Consider the following 17,217-nt stretch of genomic DNA (forward strand, 5'->3'; position numbering starts at 1 on the left):
CTAATTGAGAAAGGTTATTCACTTATTTTCAAGAATAACTCTTGTGTTATTAAGGACTCAGTTGGTCAAGAACTAGTCACAGTAGCCATGACTAATAGATGTTTTATGCTGGATGTGAATTAGCTTGAAAATAAAGCTTATACTAGTCTTGTTGATAAAGCTAGTTTATGGCACAAAAGGTTAGGCCATGTCAATTATAGATCACTTGGTTTGATGCACAAATCTAATCTGGTTGAAGACATGTCTGAAGTTGAAATCAGAGACAGAGTTTGTGAAATTTGTCAGCTTGGGAAACAAGTGAGACTGCCCTTTCTAGTTAAAAAGGCGTGGAGAGCTCGAGACAAGCTTCAGTTGGTCCATACTGACATTTATGGACCAATGAAGACATATTATTTGAATGACATTAGATACTTTATGTTTGTTCATAGATGATTTGTAACACCCCTTAACCCGAATCCGTCGCCAGATTAGAGTTACGATGCATTACCAATCAAAATCCAACTCAGAATTTTTTTTAGACTAATCAACTCAAGTTAAACAGCATATAAAATACTTATATATATTTTATACATTTACAAGGCACCACTTAGCATATTAATTACAGCCTAAAACATACAACTTCATAAATTTTATTACATCTAAAATCATATATCATACCAATCAAAATGAATCAAGTACAAAGCCGTATAAGTATAATTACAAACATCATATTATTCAAATTGTTAACAAAAGCATAAAGATTACATATAACACTTTCTTTTTATAGCCAATACATTAAACCAAATCCATATGTATCACATTGTATTATCTATCACAAGTTCCTACCATATCCGAATACACATTACCTACAATACCAATTTAAAATCAACCATGCATCATTAATCAAATTTCATATACTAACCATATTTCAAAAAAATCCAACTATATCTTTATCATTTACCTAATCAAATCTTAATTTCATAACTCAAGCATATATCCAAACATTTATTTCATTTCAATTTACTAACTATACTACATATTACAACATAGGTAATCTACCCTATTTGGACAGCTTTTATACATCAATTCGAACAGCATTTATATACCAAATTAGACAGCATTTTCACACCAAAATTTGGATAGCATAAATACATCAATTTGGGTAGCATATATACAACAGTTTGAGCAACATTTTTACACCAAAACTGGACAGCATATATGCAACAAATTGGGCAGCATTTAAGCATAAAAATTGGACAGCATATATGTAACAAATTGGACAGCATATATGTAACAAATTGGATAGCATTTAATCATCAAAATTGGACAGCATATATGAACAAATTGGTTCAACTCATAACCAAATCAATCCATCATCCAATGCATAACTATTATACATATACTAATTCACTTAATCAAATTTAACATGTCCAAACTATATATATATAACACATTTATTATCATATCACAAACTTATACCATAATTCAATATGCAAAATTATAAACCCCATTTCCATGACCATTAAAACCATATGCATAAACACCAAACTCGATCAAAATAAGATGAGCCATTTTCGCATGACCATTTATATACATATTCCAAAACTAACCAAAAACATAAGCAAGCCTATACATGCCATAATATTGAGTTCAAAAATTTATCAAAGTACCCAAAAGATATCGATAGTATGATAGACTATGCTAACAATCCCCGAGCTCGTAACGCGACTCCAAAATCTATAAAACAGACACAAGCAAAATACACACACAAAGTAAGCTTCTTGAGCTTAGTAAGTCATAAGCAAAATCTTACGTATAAATATTTGCTCAAAAACATTAAGTAAATATAATCGAATATCAATTACGTAGCATCATTTAACATCTAAACAATGATCACCATTTTTTTTATATATAAATCTTGCACAAGCTGAATACCTGTACTCAAAACATAGATATTTTATATCATATATCAACAGCCCAAAACATTCCAATATGCAAATGGTTAGCTTGTAATACATAATCAAATTGATAACTTTTACCAATTCAATTAACTAACTCATCTTATTCCCTTGTAATTAAATGGCTAATTCATACCAGAAACTTTTATACCTTTCCATGAATGGACTTTATTTCATATTGCCCGTTGAACGATTCGGAATTAAAAAGGATACGCGGATAGTCGGAAACTCTTACAATGCCAACGTCCTAGACGTGGTCTTACATGTAATCACGTATCGATGCCACTGTCCCAGACAGGGTGTTACACGTAAACATAAGTCGATGCCAACGTCCCAGATGTGGTCTTACACGATAACACATCTCAGAAATCCTATGTCATGACATATGTATCCTAACTATTCCTAAGGTTCATACGGGGCTTACGGACGTCAGATCTCGTTCGAATCAAACTCGAAAAGTAGCCACATCATAATACCATATTTGGCCATAGCCCAACTTATTCCCAAAAATTCAATTCGGTAAATAAAAATTACAATTTTATAATTATATCAACATTTAAACGCTTACGGACTTACCTCAGATGTTGTCGACTGCTAAATCGGCTACTCAACCACTTTTGTCTTTCCCCGATCCAAATCCGATTTCTTTAATTCTTGATCTAAAAAGTATTCAAATTAAGCTTATTTAAACACCATTCTATTTAATTTAGCCTAAAAACACATGAATGAGAAAATTACAGTTTTGCCCCTAACATTTCACACTTTTTACAATTTAATCCTTTTTCCTCAAAACACAAAATACACAAAATTTGACTACACTCCTTAAGTGCCAAATTTTCCTAGTGTCCATACAAGTCCATATTTTAAATTTATTTAGCATTTTAGTCTCAAAAATTTATTTTCACAATTTAACCCTAATTACTCAATTTCACCAAAAATTCAAAAACAAAACATGTCAATCTAACAAATATCTTTTATTTTTCATCAATTATCATCAGAAAACTTACAAAAGCATCAATAGCATAACTCAAAATCATCATCAAATTTCAAAATTGAGGCATGGGCTAGATAGAGTGCTAAGCAACAATCAAAAAAATATAAAAATTATGTAAAATAAATCAAAAACACATACCTAATTAGCCAATGCATGTGCCGAACCCTAAAACCCTTTTTCTCTTTTCTTTTTCTTTGTATTTTCGGTAAGAACAAAGATGATAATGGCCATTTACATGCTTTTGTTTTATTTAGTTATCATTATACTAACTTATTATTATTTTACTAATTTAACCTTTAGTAATATAATTATATAACATATAATATAAGGTCATTCTTGACCATTACCATCCACTAACTTATATAGTGGACTAATTGCATCATAGAACCTCCAACATACAAAGACAACAACAATTAGGCTCTTTCATAATTAACCACTAATTTTTTATTTTACACGATTAAGCTCTATTCTCAAATTAAGCAGTCAAACAATAAAATTAATTCACGAAACTTTCACACATATAAATTCACACATAATAAACATAGAAAAAAATATTAAAATATTTTTCAGACTCGGATGTGTTGTCCCGAAACCACTGTTCCGATTTGGGTCAAAATTGGGCTGTTACATGATTTTACTAGGTTCTCCTAGGTCTATTTTCTGAAACAAAAGTCTGAAGTATTTGAAGTTTTTAGCAAGTTCAAAGTCTTAGCTGAAAATTAATCATTTTGTAAGCTCAAGAGTTTGAGATTAGACAATAGGACTAAGTACCTGTCAGAAAGGTTTCAGAAGCTGTGTGAGCAGGCTGGAATTCATCATCAGCTAACAACCATTTATACTCCTCAGCAGAATAGAGTTTGTGAAAGAAAGAATCAAACAGTACTAGATATGGCTAAATGCCTACTGTTTGAAAGCAAATTGCCAAGCAAATTTTGGGCGGAGGCTATGAACACCTCAGTATATCTGCTTAACATATTGCCAACCAATACTGTCAAAGAAAAGACTCATTTTGAAGCTTGGTTTGAACTTAAGCCAATAGTTTCACACCTAAAGGTGTTTGGTTGTGTCTGCTATACTCTCATCCCAGCTGAGAAGAGAACCAAACATGAAAGAAGATCTGTGCTAGGGATCTTTGTTGGTTACAACAACACAAAGAAAGGTTATAGGATCTTTGATCCTTCAACAAAGAAGATCATGATGAGCAGGGATATGAAATTTGATGAGGGAAATGTATGGAACTGGATGGTACAGATGCAAGCCTAGATAAGAAAAGTCAACAAGACAACAATATTCAACTAACTAAAAAAGAAGAGCCAATTGGTGATGATTTTGATGATGTACCTGTTAGAGGCACAAGAACCATCAGTGATATCTATCAAAGATGTGATGTTGCAATACTTGAGCCTACTAATTTTGATGAGGCTGCCAGAGAAAAGTATTGGAAAAGGGCCATGGAAGCTGAAATGGAGATGATACACAAGAATGACACTTGGGAATTGGTTGACAGACCAGACCAAAAGAGGGTTATTGGTGTGAAGTGGGTGTTTAGGGTCAAATACAATGCTGATGGGACTTTAAACAAACACAAGGAAATACTTGTGGTGAAAGGATACAACCAATAGTATGGGATCGACTTCATTGAAACCTTTGCTCCTATTACAATGTTAGATACAATAAAGCTTCTGTTTGCCTTGGCTGCTCAGAAGCAATGGAGAGTGCACCAATTGGATGTCAAGTCTACTTTTCTGAATGGCTTCCTCAAAGAAGAAATCTTCATTGAACAACTAGATGGGTTCAAGGTTCCTGATGAAGAGGACAAGGTCTACAAGCTAAAAAAGGCCTTGTATGGTCTGAAGCAAGCACCAAGGGCCTGGTATGACAAGATTGATGCATACCTGTCTAGGCTCGGGTTCGAGAAGAGTATCAGTGAGCTTACTCTCCATGTGAAGAAATTAGAGAATGAAACCCTACTGATTGTGTCACTTTATGTGGATGATTTGTTGGTAACTAGAAGCAAGGGGGAGCTAATTGATGAGTTTAAAATGCAAATGCATGATGTCTTTGAAATGACTCACTTGGGAGAAATGACATATTTTCTTGGCATGGAAGTAATTCAGACTAATCAAGCTATCTTTATAAGTCAGCAGGCCTTTGCTTTGAAGATCCTAAACAAATTTTGCATGTCAAATTGAAAAACTGTTAGCACACCAGTGGCACAAGGTGAAAATTTAACCAATAGTGGCAACCATGAAAGAGTTGATGAGAAAGAATATTGAAGCTTGGTAGGATGTCTTCTCTATTTGACAGCTACAAGGCCTGATATCATGTTTGATGTTAGCCTTCTATCTAGATTCATGCATTGTTGCGATGTTGTTCACTTTAAAGCAGTTAAAAGAGTTCTTAGATATGTGAAGGGGACTTTGAATTATGGAGTGAAGTTTGAGAAGACAAAAGAGCTCAAGTTGATAGGGTATTCTGATAGTGATTGGGCAGGATCCATTGAGGACATGAATAGCACATCTGACTACTTCTTCACTCTTGGCTTAGGGGTCTTTTGTTGGAGTTCAAAGAGGCAACAAACTGTTGCTCAATCACCAGAAGAAGTAGAGTATATTGTAGTTGCTGCAGCTGTTAATCAAGCCATTTGGCTCAGGAAGTTCTTATGTGACTTGAATGAAGATCAAGTTGATGCTACAGAAATTAGAGTTGACAATCATCCAGTTGTTGCCATAGCTAAAAATCCAGTATTTCATGGAAAGACCAAGCATTTTAAGATTAAATTTCATTTTATTAGAGAGGCTAAACAATCAAGGGAGGTTAATCTGATTCATTGCAGCTCAGAAAATTAGTTTGCTGATATTCTAACTAAGTCTCTCAGTGCTACAAGTTTTGAGAAGTTAAGAAGAAATATTAGTGTTTGTTGTATACAGTTCAAGGAGGAGTGTTGAACTTTGGCTTGCAATGCAACAGCGGACCAGCATTGAAGCTGAACCAGTGCAATAGCAACATTTTGTTCCTATGTAACCAGTGCAATGCTGATTTTAACTTATTAGAAAAGATGAAATTTTCAGTCTAATTTATTGTTCCATTCTTTTTTGTATCCATTATTTGCTTCAATTCTCCTTAGTTCTCTGCCAAAACCCCAACACGGATCTTGCTTTCCGTTCACTCGATCTTGCTTCATCGCAAGCACAATTGAATTTCTATTTTCTCAAACAATAATCCTCTCAAAACTCTGTTATCTCCCTCTGATTTTCTCTCCGTTTCTTTCGTAATCTTTATTTTTTTAATTCAATCTTTCTCTTCTTTAATTGTTTTTTACTTAGCTTTGCTGCTCTGAAAAAAATGGATATGGACATGGAGGATTCTCGCTCTAGCAGCTCACATTCTATTCACTCTGTGGCTTTCCATGTTTACTTTGCCGCTGTTCGAACACGACGGTTTGCTAAGAATTTGATACCGAGTTCTCCACGAATATCTTTAGTTGGAGTCTGTTAAATTTTCTTTTTAGTGTTACTTTTTGTTTTTGGGAAATTTATTACTTTGACATTTTAACTATTTCTTTTCTTTGAACATAGAAGTTTGAAGGACTAATTTAGAGATATTAGGGTCTGCCATGAAATTCTCTGAGAATTTACAAGTTTGTTTGCTCAAGGAATCAGCGGATTGAATTTTTAAGGTTCTGTGGAATTACCCCTTCTTTTGTTAAGGTTTCATGTGGAATTGCTGAATGCTTTAGCCTTTTCAAGTGTAGAAGAAGTTGAAGAAGCTTACAAATTTGAAATTTATGGCTTTGAATGATTCTTAACCTTCAAGTTAGGTTGTTATGCAATTGGATTCTATTAGAGCTTTTACATGCGCATAAAAAGGAATTAAAAAGAAAGCCTTGAATTTGAATTTAGTTTTGGTGGAATTGTCGATTTACTGTGGTTTGAGTTTTATCATATTGTAATTCAAATGGAAGAAAGGAGGGAGTTAGGATTTCCACGGAAAATTGCTTGTAGTTTAAAGGAACAGTTAGCAAGAACCACTCTTAATAATGTAAGGTCACAAGGGCATACATATATAGAGCTTCGTGAGGAACGGAAGTGGTTCATTTTCTTTTGCACTCTGTGCCTTGGACCATGTTATAGTGATTCGATGTTACTTGATCATCTGAAGGGGAACCTTCACACAAAGAGATTAGCTGCTGCTAATCCATGGCCTTTCAATGATGGTGTTTTGTTCTTTGGTAAGTGTAACGAAAAAGAGAAACAATTGGCTGTTGTAAAATTTAATGAAAATAGGTTGTTGGAATTTGAAAGCAATGACAACTACCTTGCTATTGTGAAATATGTTGGCAGTGAAGTTAGTTCCTATGAAAAGAATGTAAATGGTATTGCAGGGGATTCAGATCTGGTGATTCCAGGGGTGCTAATCAAGGATGAGGTCTCTGACTTGAAAGTAAGTTTGATTGGTTTTGGGAAAATAGCAGCAAGATTCTGTGAGAATGGAGTCTCAAATAGGTTGAGCAGAATATGGTGTGAATGGTTGGGGAAAGAAGCTCCAAGAAATGATGATAAGGTGAAGGTTCCAAAGCATGAATTTGCTGTTGTTACTTTTGTTTATAACTGTGATCTAGGAAGAAAGAGTTTGCTTGATGATGTCAAATCACTTTTAACATCTGGTTCCCCCATGGAATTGGTTAATGTTGTGGCTGCTGGCTGGAAAAGGAAGAAGTCGTTTTCTGATCCAGAGGATATAAGTGAATCTTTGAGTAATCAGTACGATTCATCTGGGGAAGACTCTTCAGCTTCAAATAGTGCTTCTTCGAAACTTGCATTAGATCGACATGATGATCAGCTTCTGCTCACAAGATTTATATCAAGTAAGGCTGTAAGGCGAGAGTTAAGGTGGCAACAGTGTATAGCTGCTGAAAGAATGTGCGATATCTGTCAGCAGAAAATGCTTCCTGAGAAAGATGTAACAACGCTCTTGAACTTAAAAACTGGAAAACTTGTTTGCAGTAGTAGAAATGTTAATGGGGTATGCTTCATTAGTAAACTTGGTTCTGAATCACCTTTAAATATGGATCATATTGGTCAATATGGCTTATTTTATAGTCTTAGCTTGAAGCACTGATTAACATGTGTATTTTTGAGGTTCCAAATTTTATTTACATCTATTGTCTTTCTAAAAATTTTGTAGGCATTCCATTTATATCACACTTCATGCCTTATACATTGGATCCTTCTTTGTGAGCTTGAGACGATTGAAAGCCATAAAGTTAATCCAATAGTAAGAAGAAGATTGTTGGTGTTAAAAACAAATGTGCTAGCACGTTAGCTAAGACTTGAGCAGCAAGGCTCGAGACTTGCAGAAGAAACAAACAGAATTTGAGACAGAAAATTGAAAAACAAAAGCAAAGAAAATTGAAGAGTATATGGAAGGAAATCAGATTGAATTTCATTCATTTTGAATAATGGCATAAAGCCAATACATAAAACAAGCATTTTGCTTGTCAAAAACAGTATGGTCACCTAATCAATACCTACACAACTAATACATTAAAACTTGAAAACAAAGCTTGTACACATTAACAAAGCTGAGTTAACAGTGTTAGAGTATTAAATGAATGTGACTAAAAGCACGTGTTAAACAGTTGTTAAGCAGTTAGTCAGTTTGGTGTCAGTTACAGCTCATGCTACACTGCTACGTGTTTGTATAAATACCTAGCCAATCTGCATGGCTAAACAGAAGATATGTGAAAAGCATTATTTTCTCATTTCTTGTTGTTCTTGTTGCAATGCAGGCCACGGCTTCAACACTCCTCCTTGGACTGTATGCAACAAACACCAATCCTTTCCTTCAAAGCATTAAATCGGTTGGCTCCCAATGATTTAGTTAAAATGTCAGCTAGCTGAATTTCTGAGCTGCAATGAATTAAGCTAACCTCTCTCAATTGCTCAGCTTCTCTAACAAAATGGAATTTGATTTTGAAGTGTTTAGTCTTACCATGGAAGACTGGATTCTTGGCTATGGCCACAGCTGATTGATTATCCACTCTAATTTCAGTAGGCTGAATTTGACTTTCATTTAAATCACCCAAAATCTTCCTAAGCCAAATGGCTTGATTCACTGCTGCTGCAGCTGAGATATACTCAGCCTCTGCTGTAGATTGTGCAACAGTTTGTTGCTTCTTTGAACTCCAGCTGAAAACACTCGATCCTAAGGTGAAAAAGTAACCTGAAGTGCTCCTCATGTCATCAACTGACCCTGCCCAATCGCTATCAGAATAGCCTAAGAGTTTCAGCTCCTTTGCCCTCCAAAACTTCACACCAGCATCGATGGTTCCTTTGACATACCTTAACAAGTTATTACTACCTAATACCACTAAGTAGCCTAGTAACTTTAAAAACATTGCCTGTACACATGGATAAGCTGACTTATCAGCTCAACCAACCCATCAAAACATCAACATCAAAGTTCATTCTCAACCAAACTAAATTACGAATCATTATAGTACCATGCATTTTAACAAAAACATAATAGCGGCATGGTTGGCCATTTTAACACTCCTCCTTGGACTCCATTCGCAATACCGGTCATTCATCAAGTTTTTGAACTTGGCGCTCTTAGATGCTTTGATTCAAGTGACCAATTCATTTGCTACAAAAGCAGTATAGCGACTAAAATTGTACAATTCTTCTTTGTTGGTCTTTGACCAATTTGTTTTTGTTGGTTCTTTGTTGCAATGCAGGCCACGGCTTCAACAGTTCTTTGTTTAAGTCTAATATGGTATCAGTTGTAAGTTCTTTCCTGGCGTTTCTTTCTTGTTAACCGCTGTGCAGATTTCTTGGTTGATATGGCCTCTAGCTCCACTGATGGATTACTTGACAGCAGGTTCTTCTCTACAAAGAAGATTAGTGTTCTTCTTGATGATAACACGTATTTGTTATGGAAACAGCAGGTGCTCTTGGCGGTAAAGGCGCATAAGCTTCAGCGTTTTCTGGATATTCAACAGACCCTTCCTCCACAGTTTATTTCTGATGACAGTGGCGGTCAACATGAAAACCCAGAATTTGATCGCTTTGAGCAGCAGGACAGTGCTCTTGCGTCATGGCTATTGTCTTCCATTAGTCAGGCAGTTCTTCCGCATCTGATAGGTATGGACACCAGTGCCAAAATCTGGAATGCTGTTGTTACTTTGTTTGGCAGTAAAACCACCTCTAAACTGATGTTCTTACAAAACCAGTTACCCCAAAACAGTTTCCATTCTTTCGACGTGCTCTTCAAGTGTTGTCTCTTGATGAGTTTAATGTTCAGAAGTCAAACAAGTTAGGGGAATGTTAGAGTATTAAATGAATGTGACTAAAAGCACGTGTTAAACAGTTGTTAAGCAGTTAGTCAGGTTGGTGTCAGTTACAGCTCATGCTACACTGCTACGTGTTTGTATAAATACCTAGCCAATTTGCATGGCTAAACAGAAGATATATGAAAAGAATTATTTTCTCATTTCTTGTTGTTCTTTGTTTAAGTCTAATAAACAGCTCAATCACGATCAAATTACATCAAACATCGACCTAACATGGTTCAAAATGAACTAAAATACATTACATCAAACTAAGGTTACAAAATGAACAAAAATCACCAGCTGCACTTGCTTCAGTAGCTCCTGCATGGCTCGGTCTGCTTCTTGACTGCTTCTGGTGTTACATGCTGACCAAAATTCAACAAAGATATAGGAGGAAAAATGGAGCCAAATGCAATGAGACGAGGAAGGATTTGGAGACTAAACCTATGGGGTTCCTGAGTTCTTCTATACTCTGCCCTGAGTGCCAAGGTACTGGAATTGAGGTTGAGGATGATAAGCTGGAGAAGCATGATATCTCTCTGTCTCAGGTATGCATTTTGTGATCTTAAAACATCGAGCTGCTGTATGTATGAGGGAACTATATGGAGTTCGTTTCTTTCAAAATGAGTAGAACTGATTATGCTTATGTTATTCAAATCACGCAGCATAAGTCTATGTCGATTAACATGGGTTTTACTGTACTTTCAGATGTTTAGATATAAAATTAAAGTTAGTGATGGTCGTAGAGCATGGATGAAAAGTCCTGAAATGTTGGAGAGCTGTTCAACAGGGTTTCATTTTCCTTCTCAGTTTGGAGAGATGGTTCAGGTTTTCAGACTTGTGCTCACCATTTCCATTTTGTATCAATGAAAATTAGAGACCTTTAACCTTATATTCATTTTAAGTTTGGTGTTTCTTGGTTGCAGGAGAAAGTATTGCCTCTAAAATTGCTGCATTTCTACAGCGCCGACAACTGTGAATGTGGCTCAAGTTTGGTAGGATGAATTCTGTGCAGTTGACCTTATCGTCGATGTCAGCAAAAATGCGTAGTGTAACCTGTTATACGTATACAGCAGGTCATGAATGCAATGAATAGTTAGCACTTTTGCAATAGGATATTCTCTTTCTATTTTCCATCATGGAGCTTTGTAAATAACTGTTGTACATTGCCGATAACTGCCTGCATTGTAAATGATCAGGTCGTCATTGACTTTTATATTAGAAATATACAGATATAGTACTTTCAACTCATCTTGTCTATTGCTCTACTGTAGTTCCTGTCATTTAATTTTAATTGATGAATGCGAACTTCAGTGTTTTAGATTTATGTAGTACGCCATTTTAACAGTAACAAGTGGGCGGCCAACCTGGAAATCAGCCGGTAGTTTCATAGTTGATCCAACCAAAGATTACCCATACAGGCTTTGCGAAATCCCAGTTGACAACCCTGCTGGCCTCCATTGGTGCTCGAAAAAGAGGTGATATATGGGTATAGTTAGCTTTTAAAGAATCTAGTTTTCTATATTCCAGGTGAATTTAATATAATATTATGTATAAAAAATGAAATGATTAGTAACTTTAAGAAACTAGTGTCATCATATTCACCACTTACTATGCGGGTGAGTACAAGTAGAACATCCTGTTGTAACCCGTTGGCTATAAGATACACCGCATATTGAACTGGCGTCCCTTAACCTGTGTTTAGATACTATGGAGTGGCTGGCAGAACAGCTTTGCTCTTGAGCAAAGCATTTATAGGCACATTTTTGCAGGACAAGTAAAATGATTGCTTTGGTAAGGTGAGGATATGTTGCAATCTAGCAAAATAAGGTGTCGTGTAGAGATGACAGAGAGGAAGAGTAGAGCAAACTCTGGAAAACAAGTGCGATGGCAAGTGGTGGTGATCGATGCAATAAGGAGTTGAGAAAGATGAGAGTTACTGATTGTAGAAAGAATGTTGCAAAGAGAATTTTAGAGAACTAAGTTTGCCAAAAGATCCAAAAAGAAAGAAAGTCCTCAAATGAGAAGCTCAAACTTTATTTATAAGCCTTGAAAAAGGAAGTTATGAACAGAAAGTGGGCATGAATGTGCAAAAATTATGGGTTGTGGGATTGAAAATGTTTACGTGAATGTGAGAAAATGGAAAGTAACTTATATAGATTAAGAGTATAATGACAGTTAATAAAAGTTGTACCCACTTGAAGTATTTTAACAAGAAAGGTTTTTAAGTGTCAATGCAGCATTTGTTCATTAAAGAAATAAGGAGGAAGCACCATTCTCAAAGAAAGGTCAAGAAGAAATTCTTAATAGGTTTCGTATCTAAGCCTCTAAGTCATGCTTTTCAAGACATCCCAAAAGTGGCATAACTTAGGAATCTTGCCAATCTTTCAACGTTATTCCCCAAAAGTCATTCCCAACGAAGTCATTCCTAAAAGAAGTTAAAGTGCTCATGCAATGAACAATATTTCTTGGAACTACTATTGATTAGATAGTTAGTAACCAAAAACAAGTATCTACATCTCACTCCCTGCATGAGAATTATCTTTGAGAAAAGTGATTCTCAAGAATTAGTCCAAAATAATAATAACTAATCTATTACCCCTTGCAAGGTACTTATTGATAATTGCTCAAGTTATATAAGTAGTAATATGTGTGCAAGAATGATGCAAGCAAGCTATATTCAGGACAATAATAAATAAATAAATAAAGAAGAAGAAGAAGAAGAATGAAAATTTTTTAAATAATGAATAAATAACAATAATAATTTTCACATATATGACTAAAGGTGTTACACATGTTTGTCCCCATCACACATGTTTGTTTCTGTTACATCCACATAACCCTACACTAATAATAAGGTATCATTACTTAGGTTCCATCCCTTTATATGCACTAAAAAAGACAAAGGGATTGGGAGAGGCTCTCTTTTTCTCTCTTTCTTCAACCAAGCTCTTATAAGACTCCTTTCCAATTCTTATCTTTCTCTGTTTAAACCTCTCCATCAAAATAAAAACTTACAACAAGTGGCACTCCACCTTACTCAAAGGTGAACCACCATCTAAATCACTACTTCATTCACTTGTTAATCTTACTGGTTAACAAAAGGTATGAAATTTATAAAGTTTGACTGTTGAATTGAATTTAACTATAATCAAACTATGAGGATTGAAGCTAGTGAGGTAAAAAGCTTGCTAGAATTGAAGCTAATGGGTTGCAAAACTAGCGGATAAAACACTAGTGGGATTGAAGCTAGTAAGATACTATGCTATCGAGACGTGAAGCTAACTAGAAGAATCTATTGAAATCAAAACTCTTATTATTAACCAAGTTATTACTCCAAAGTTAATAATGTTAATGTATATTTAACAAATACAAAACACATTACAAATTTCATATCTCAACATGGATTGAAACTTGTTGGGAATAAACCTGTGTAAGCAACGTAAAAGAATAGTAATGAAGAAATTGAAAATATCGAACACACAAAATTTACGTGAAAAAATCTCTGAAGAAGATAAAAAACCATGGGCAAAAGGAGATTTCATTAATAAGAGAAAAGTACAATATGGAGAGAGTCACGGCAAAGAAAACCCGAAACCTCAAAAGAAAAAACCCCTTCAAACTAAAACATAAAATTCTCTCTTAATTGTGTTATTTTCCATGTATTAAACCTAGGGTAACTAATGCCTATCTATAGGCTGAAATTCGTAGCTTTTATGACTAGAATATCCCTAGGTTAATCAGGGTTTAAGTGGGGAACCAAAATAGAGTTTAATTGAGAGAAGAAACTAAGAAACTCGAGGAACACATCACTACGTCATGATGTGACATTCATGTCATCGTGATGAGGAGGTGTTGCGTTGTCAGGATGAAGGCTTTCTTCTCGTTGTGACATCGACTGCTCATTGCAACATCGAGTTTTATCTCATCGGGACGTCACTTACTATTTTTCTAAAATATGAGGCATACTCCACAAATCTCCACCTTGACTCGTATTTCACTTGACTTCTTTGCGAAGCCTTATCATGGGCCTAATTGGATCTTCATTGGATACTTACCAAGTCCAAACAGTGCCCGAACTTTGGATCCGAAAGTCTTTTTGTCAACATTCAGGCCAGATTGTGTTCTGTGCCAATTTTGTGAATCTAAACATCTCCTAGAATGATCACCTCTTGAACAAAGTGATAATGAAAGTCTATGTGCTTTGTCCTTTCATGGTGCATCTTATATTTGGTCAGATGTATGACACTTTAACTATCATAATATATGGCAATTGCCTTTTTCTCATAAACCAGTTCTCTAAATAGGCCTCTTAACCAAATTCTTCCTTCACAGCTTTAGTAGTCGATAAGCCCACTGTGGCTTGAAATGTTACTTTCCAACTAATGGCACAATCTCTGAAAGCAAATAGATATCATACGAGAGACCTCATTCAATCTAAGTCTCCTAAATAATTTGAATAAACATAACCGAATAAAACCTTTTGGTTTTTTCTGAACTTTAAGCACATATTTGAAGTACCCTATAAATATCTGAAAATCTACTTAACTGCATGCCAGTGTAATTTGCCAAGTTTGGCCATGTATCTACTAACAACTCTAACAATGTGTGAAATATCGGGACAACTGCATACCATTGTATGCATTAGAGTTTTGACTGCGCTTGAGTAAGGTACCTTTGACATGTACCTTTCTTTATCTTTACTTTGAGGGGAATTTGAAATTGAAAGTTTGAAACGTACAGTTAAGGGAATACTTACCGGTTTTGAGTCTTGCATCTTAAATCGCTCAAGGATCTTCTTGGTGTACTTCTATTGCGACAAGAATAATTTTCTGAAACGTCTTCCCCTTGAAATTTCCATTCCCAAATTTTTTTTTGATGCACATCGATCCTTTATCTCAAATTTAGAGTTAAGCATGGTTTTAAGGCGTTTAATTTCTAACAGATCCTTAGCTACTATCAACATATCAACAACATAAAGTAGCAAGTATATGAAAAAAATGTTATCTAAACGTTGTAAATACATATAGCTTTCATACTTACTTCATGTGAAAGCAATACCTAATATGATGGAGTCAAAATTTTGTACCATTGCCGAGGAGGCTGCTTCAAACCATATAATGGTTTTAGTTGAAGGCAAACATGATCTTCCTTTCCTTCAGTTTTGAAGCCTTCCGATTGATGCATGTAGATGTCTTCCTCAAGGTCATCATAAAGAAAAGTAGTTTTTACATCTACGTATTCTAACTCAAGATTTTTTGATGCAATAAGAGCCAAAAGTGCCCGAATGGACGTATGTTTTATGATTGGAGAGAAAACATAATGAAAATAAACTCCATCCACTTGAATTTATCCCTTTACAACCAACTTTTCCTTATACCTAGTGTTGCTTGAACTTGAAACACCCATCGACAACCAGCTATTTTCTTTCTGATAAGTAATTTAATTAGCTACCAACCTCGTTCTTTTGGAGTAATTCCACCTCTTTTTTAGAGAAACAAGCCATTTTCTAGAATCAGAGACTTGAACTACCACGAAATAACATGAAGGATCGGTTGAATCAATGCTCTCTACAATAAGTCACTAGGTTTCCTTCATAGTATTTCTATGGTGGTTAGATTTTACAACTTTTTCTATCATAATCCAACTTATAATTTGTTAATTGAGATGGTGAGGGTACTTGTGAGTCGGATGAATTCTCAAATTGATCCTAAACAATAATTTGATGATGAAAACCAGAATTTTTTCGTGATGTCACGACATCCTGTGTTTCCTCTTCGGGACATCGCCATGTTTGTCATGACGTTGTGGCGTCGTGCTTCCTCTCCTCGCAATGTCACCCACTATTTCTTCGACTCCATCTTGCTTAAGACACTCTGGTTTGTTGTGTCTTTAAATGCAGGCGACCCTTTTTCCGAATGAATCATAGTAGATTCATCGAACGTAACATCTCTACTGACAAATGTCTTGATGGTTTCTAGGCACCACAATTTGAAACTTTTCGTACCGATAGAGAATCCAAAAATATGCATTTCACGACCCTTGGTTCAAGCTTTACCTAGCTAACTTTTGCATAAGTAGTACAACCAAAAATTTTAAGGTTAGAATAATTGGGAGGATCACCTGACCATATCTTCCCTAGAAATTTTCTATTCAATGCTCGATGGAGAGATCGGTTCACCAAATGGCTTGCTAAATTGATGGCTTCAACCCAAAACTCCTTTCTTACCTGTATTAGAAAGCATACATCGGGCCTTTTCAAGCAAGGTTTTGTTCATCCTTTCAGAAACTCCATTTTGCTGTAGAGTACCAACAATGGTGCGATGTCTTTTTATCCCTTCCCATTTGTAGTAACTGTTAAATTCTGATAAAAAAAACTCAAGACCATTATCCGTTTTCAACCACTTTATGGACTTCCCAGTTTGTTTTTCTAGCAGTGTTTTCCACTGCTTGAAGATCGAAAACTTCATTCTTCTGTATAAACCCAAACTTTCTTAGAGTGGTCATCAATAAAAATTAGAAAATATTTATTACCTCCTTTTGAGATGTCAGGAGTCAGCCCCCATAAATCAAAATGAATATAGTTGAGAGTCCCTTTGGTTTTGCGCACTGCTAAATCGAAACTTACTCGTATATGCTTACCGTAAATGCAGTGTTCATAGAAACCTAGCTTTCCAACTCCAGTGTCTTTAAGAATACTTTTTTTACACAATGTTGTTATACCTTTCTCCTTCATATGATCAAGTCGTATGTACCAAAGTTTGGTTGAATCAGAATCTATGGAGAAAGAATCACGTCACGTTGTGCAACGTCAAGTTGGTACTTGTCGCGATGTGGCGACAATATCTACTTTTTTTTGATAATTACAACCACACCAGTCACCGTCGACCCCTGCAGAATGTATAGGTTGCCCTTCTTCTGTCTTTTTATCACAACGAGAGCTCTACGACAGA

At 35.4% G+C, this 17,217-nt stretch overlaps 1 protein-coding gene across 1 annotated transcript; it reads left to right on the top strand.

Moving 5' to 3' along the window:
• Positions 1-6,630: 6,630 nt before the first annotated feature.
• On the top strand, positions 6,631-11,499 carry LOC105783985 (uncharacterized). Its single transcript, XM_052626991.1, has 8 exons — positions 6,631-7,956; positions 8,119-8,222; positions 8,723-8,751; positions 9,762-10,076; positions 10,166-10,258; positions 10,565-10,812; positions 10,973-11,092; positions 11,191-11,499. The coding sequence occupies exons 1-8, from the start codon at positions 6,889-6,891 to the stop codon at positions 11,266-11,268; spliced, it is 2,055 nt and encodes a 684-aa protein (XP_052482951.1). The 5' UTR covers positions 6,631-6,888; the 3' UTR covers positions 11,269-11,499.
• The last annotated feature ends 5,718 nt before the right edge of the window (positions 11,500-17,217 follow it).

Source organism: Gossypium raimondii, chromosome 13, assembly GCF_025698545.1.
Source record: "Gossypium raimondii isolate GPD5lz chromosome 13, ASM2569854v1, whole genome shotgun sequence".
Classification (NCBI taxonomy): domain Eukaryota; kingdom Viridiplantae; phylum Streptophyta; class Magnoliopsida; order Malvales; family Malvaceae; genus Gossypium; species Gossypium raimondii.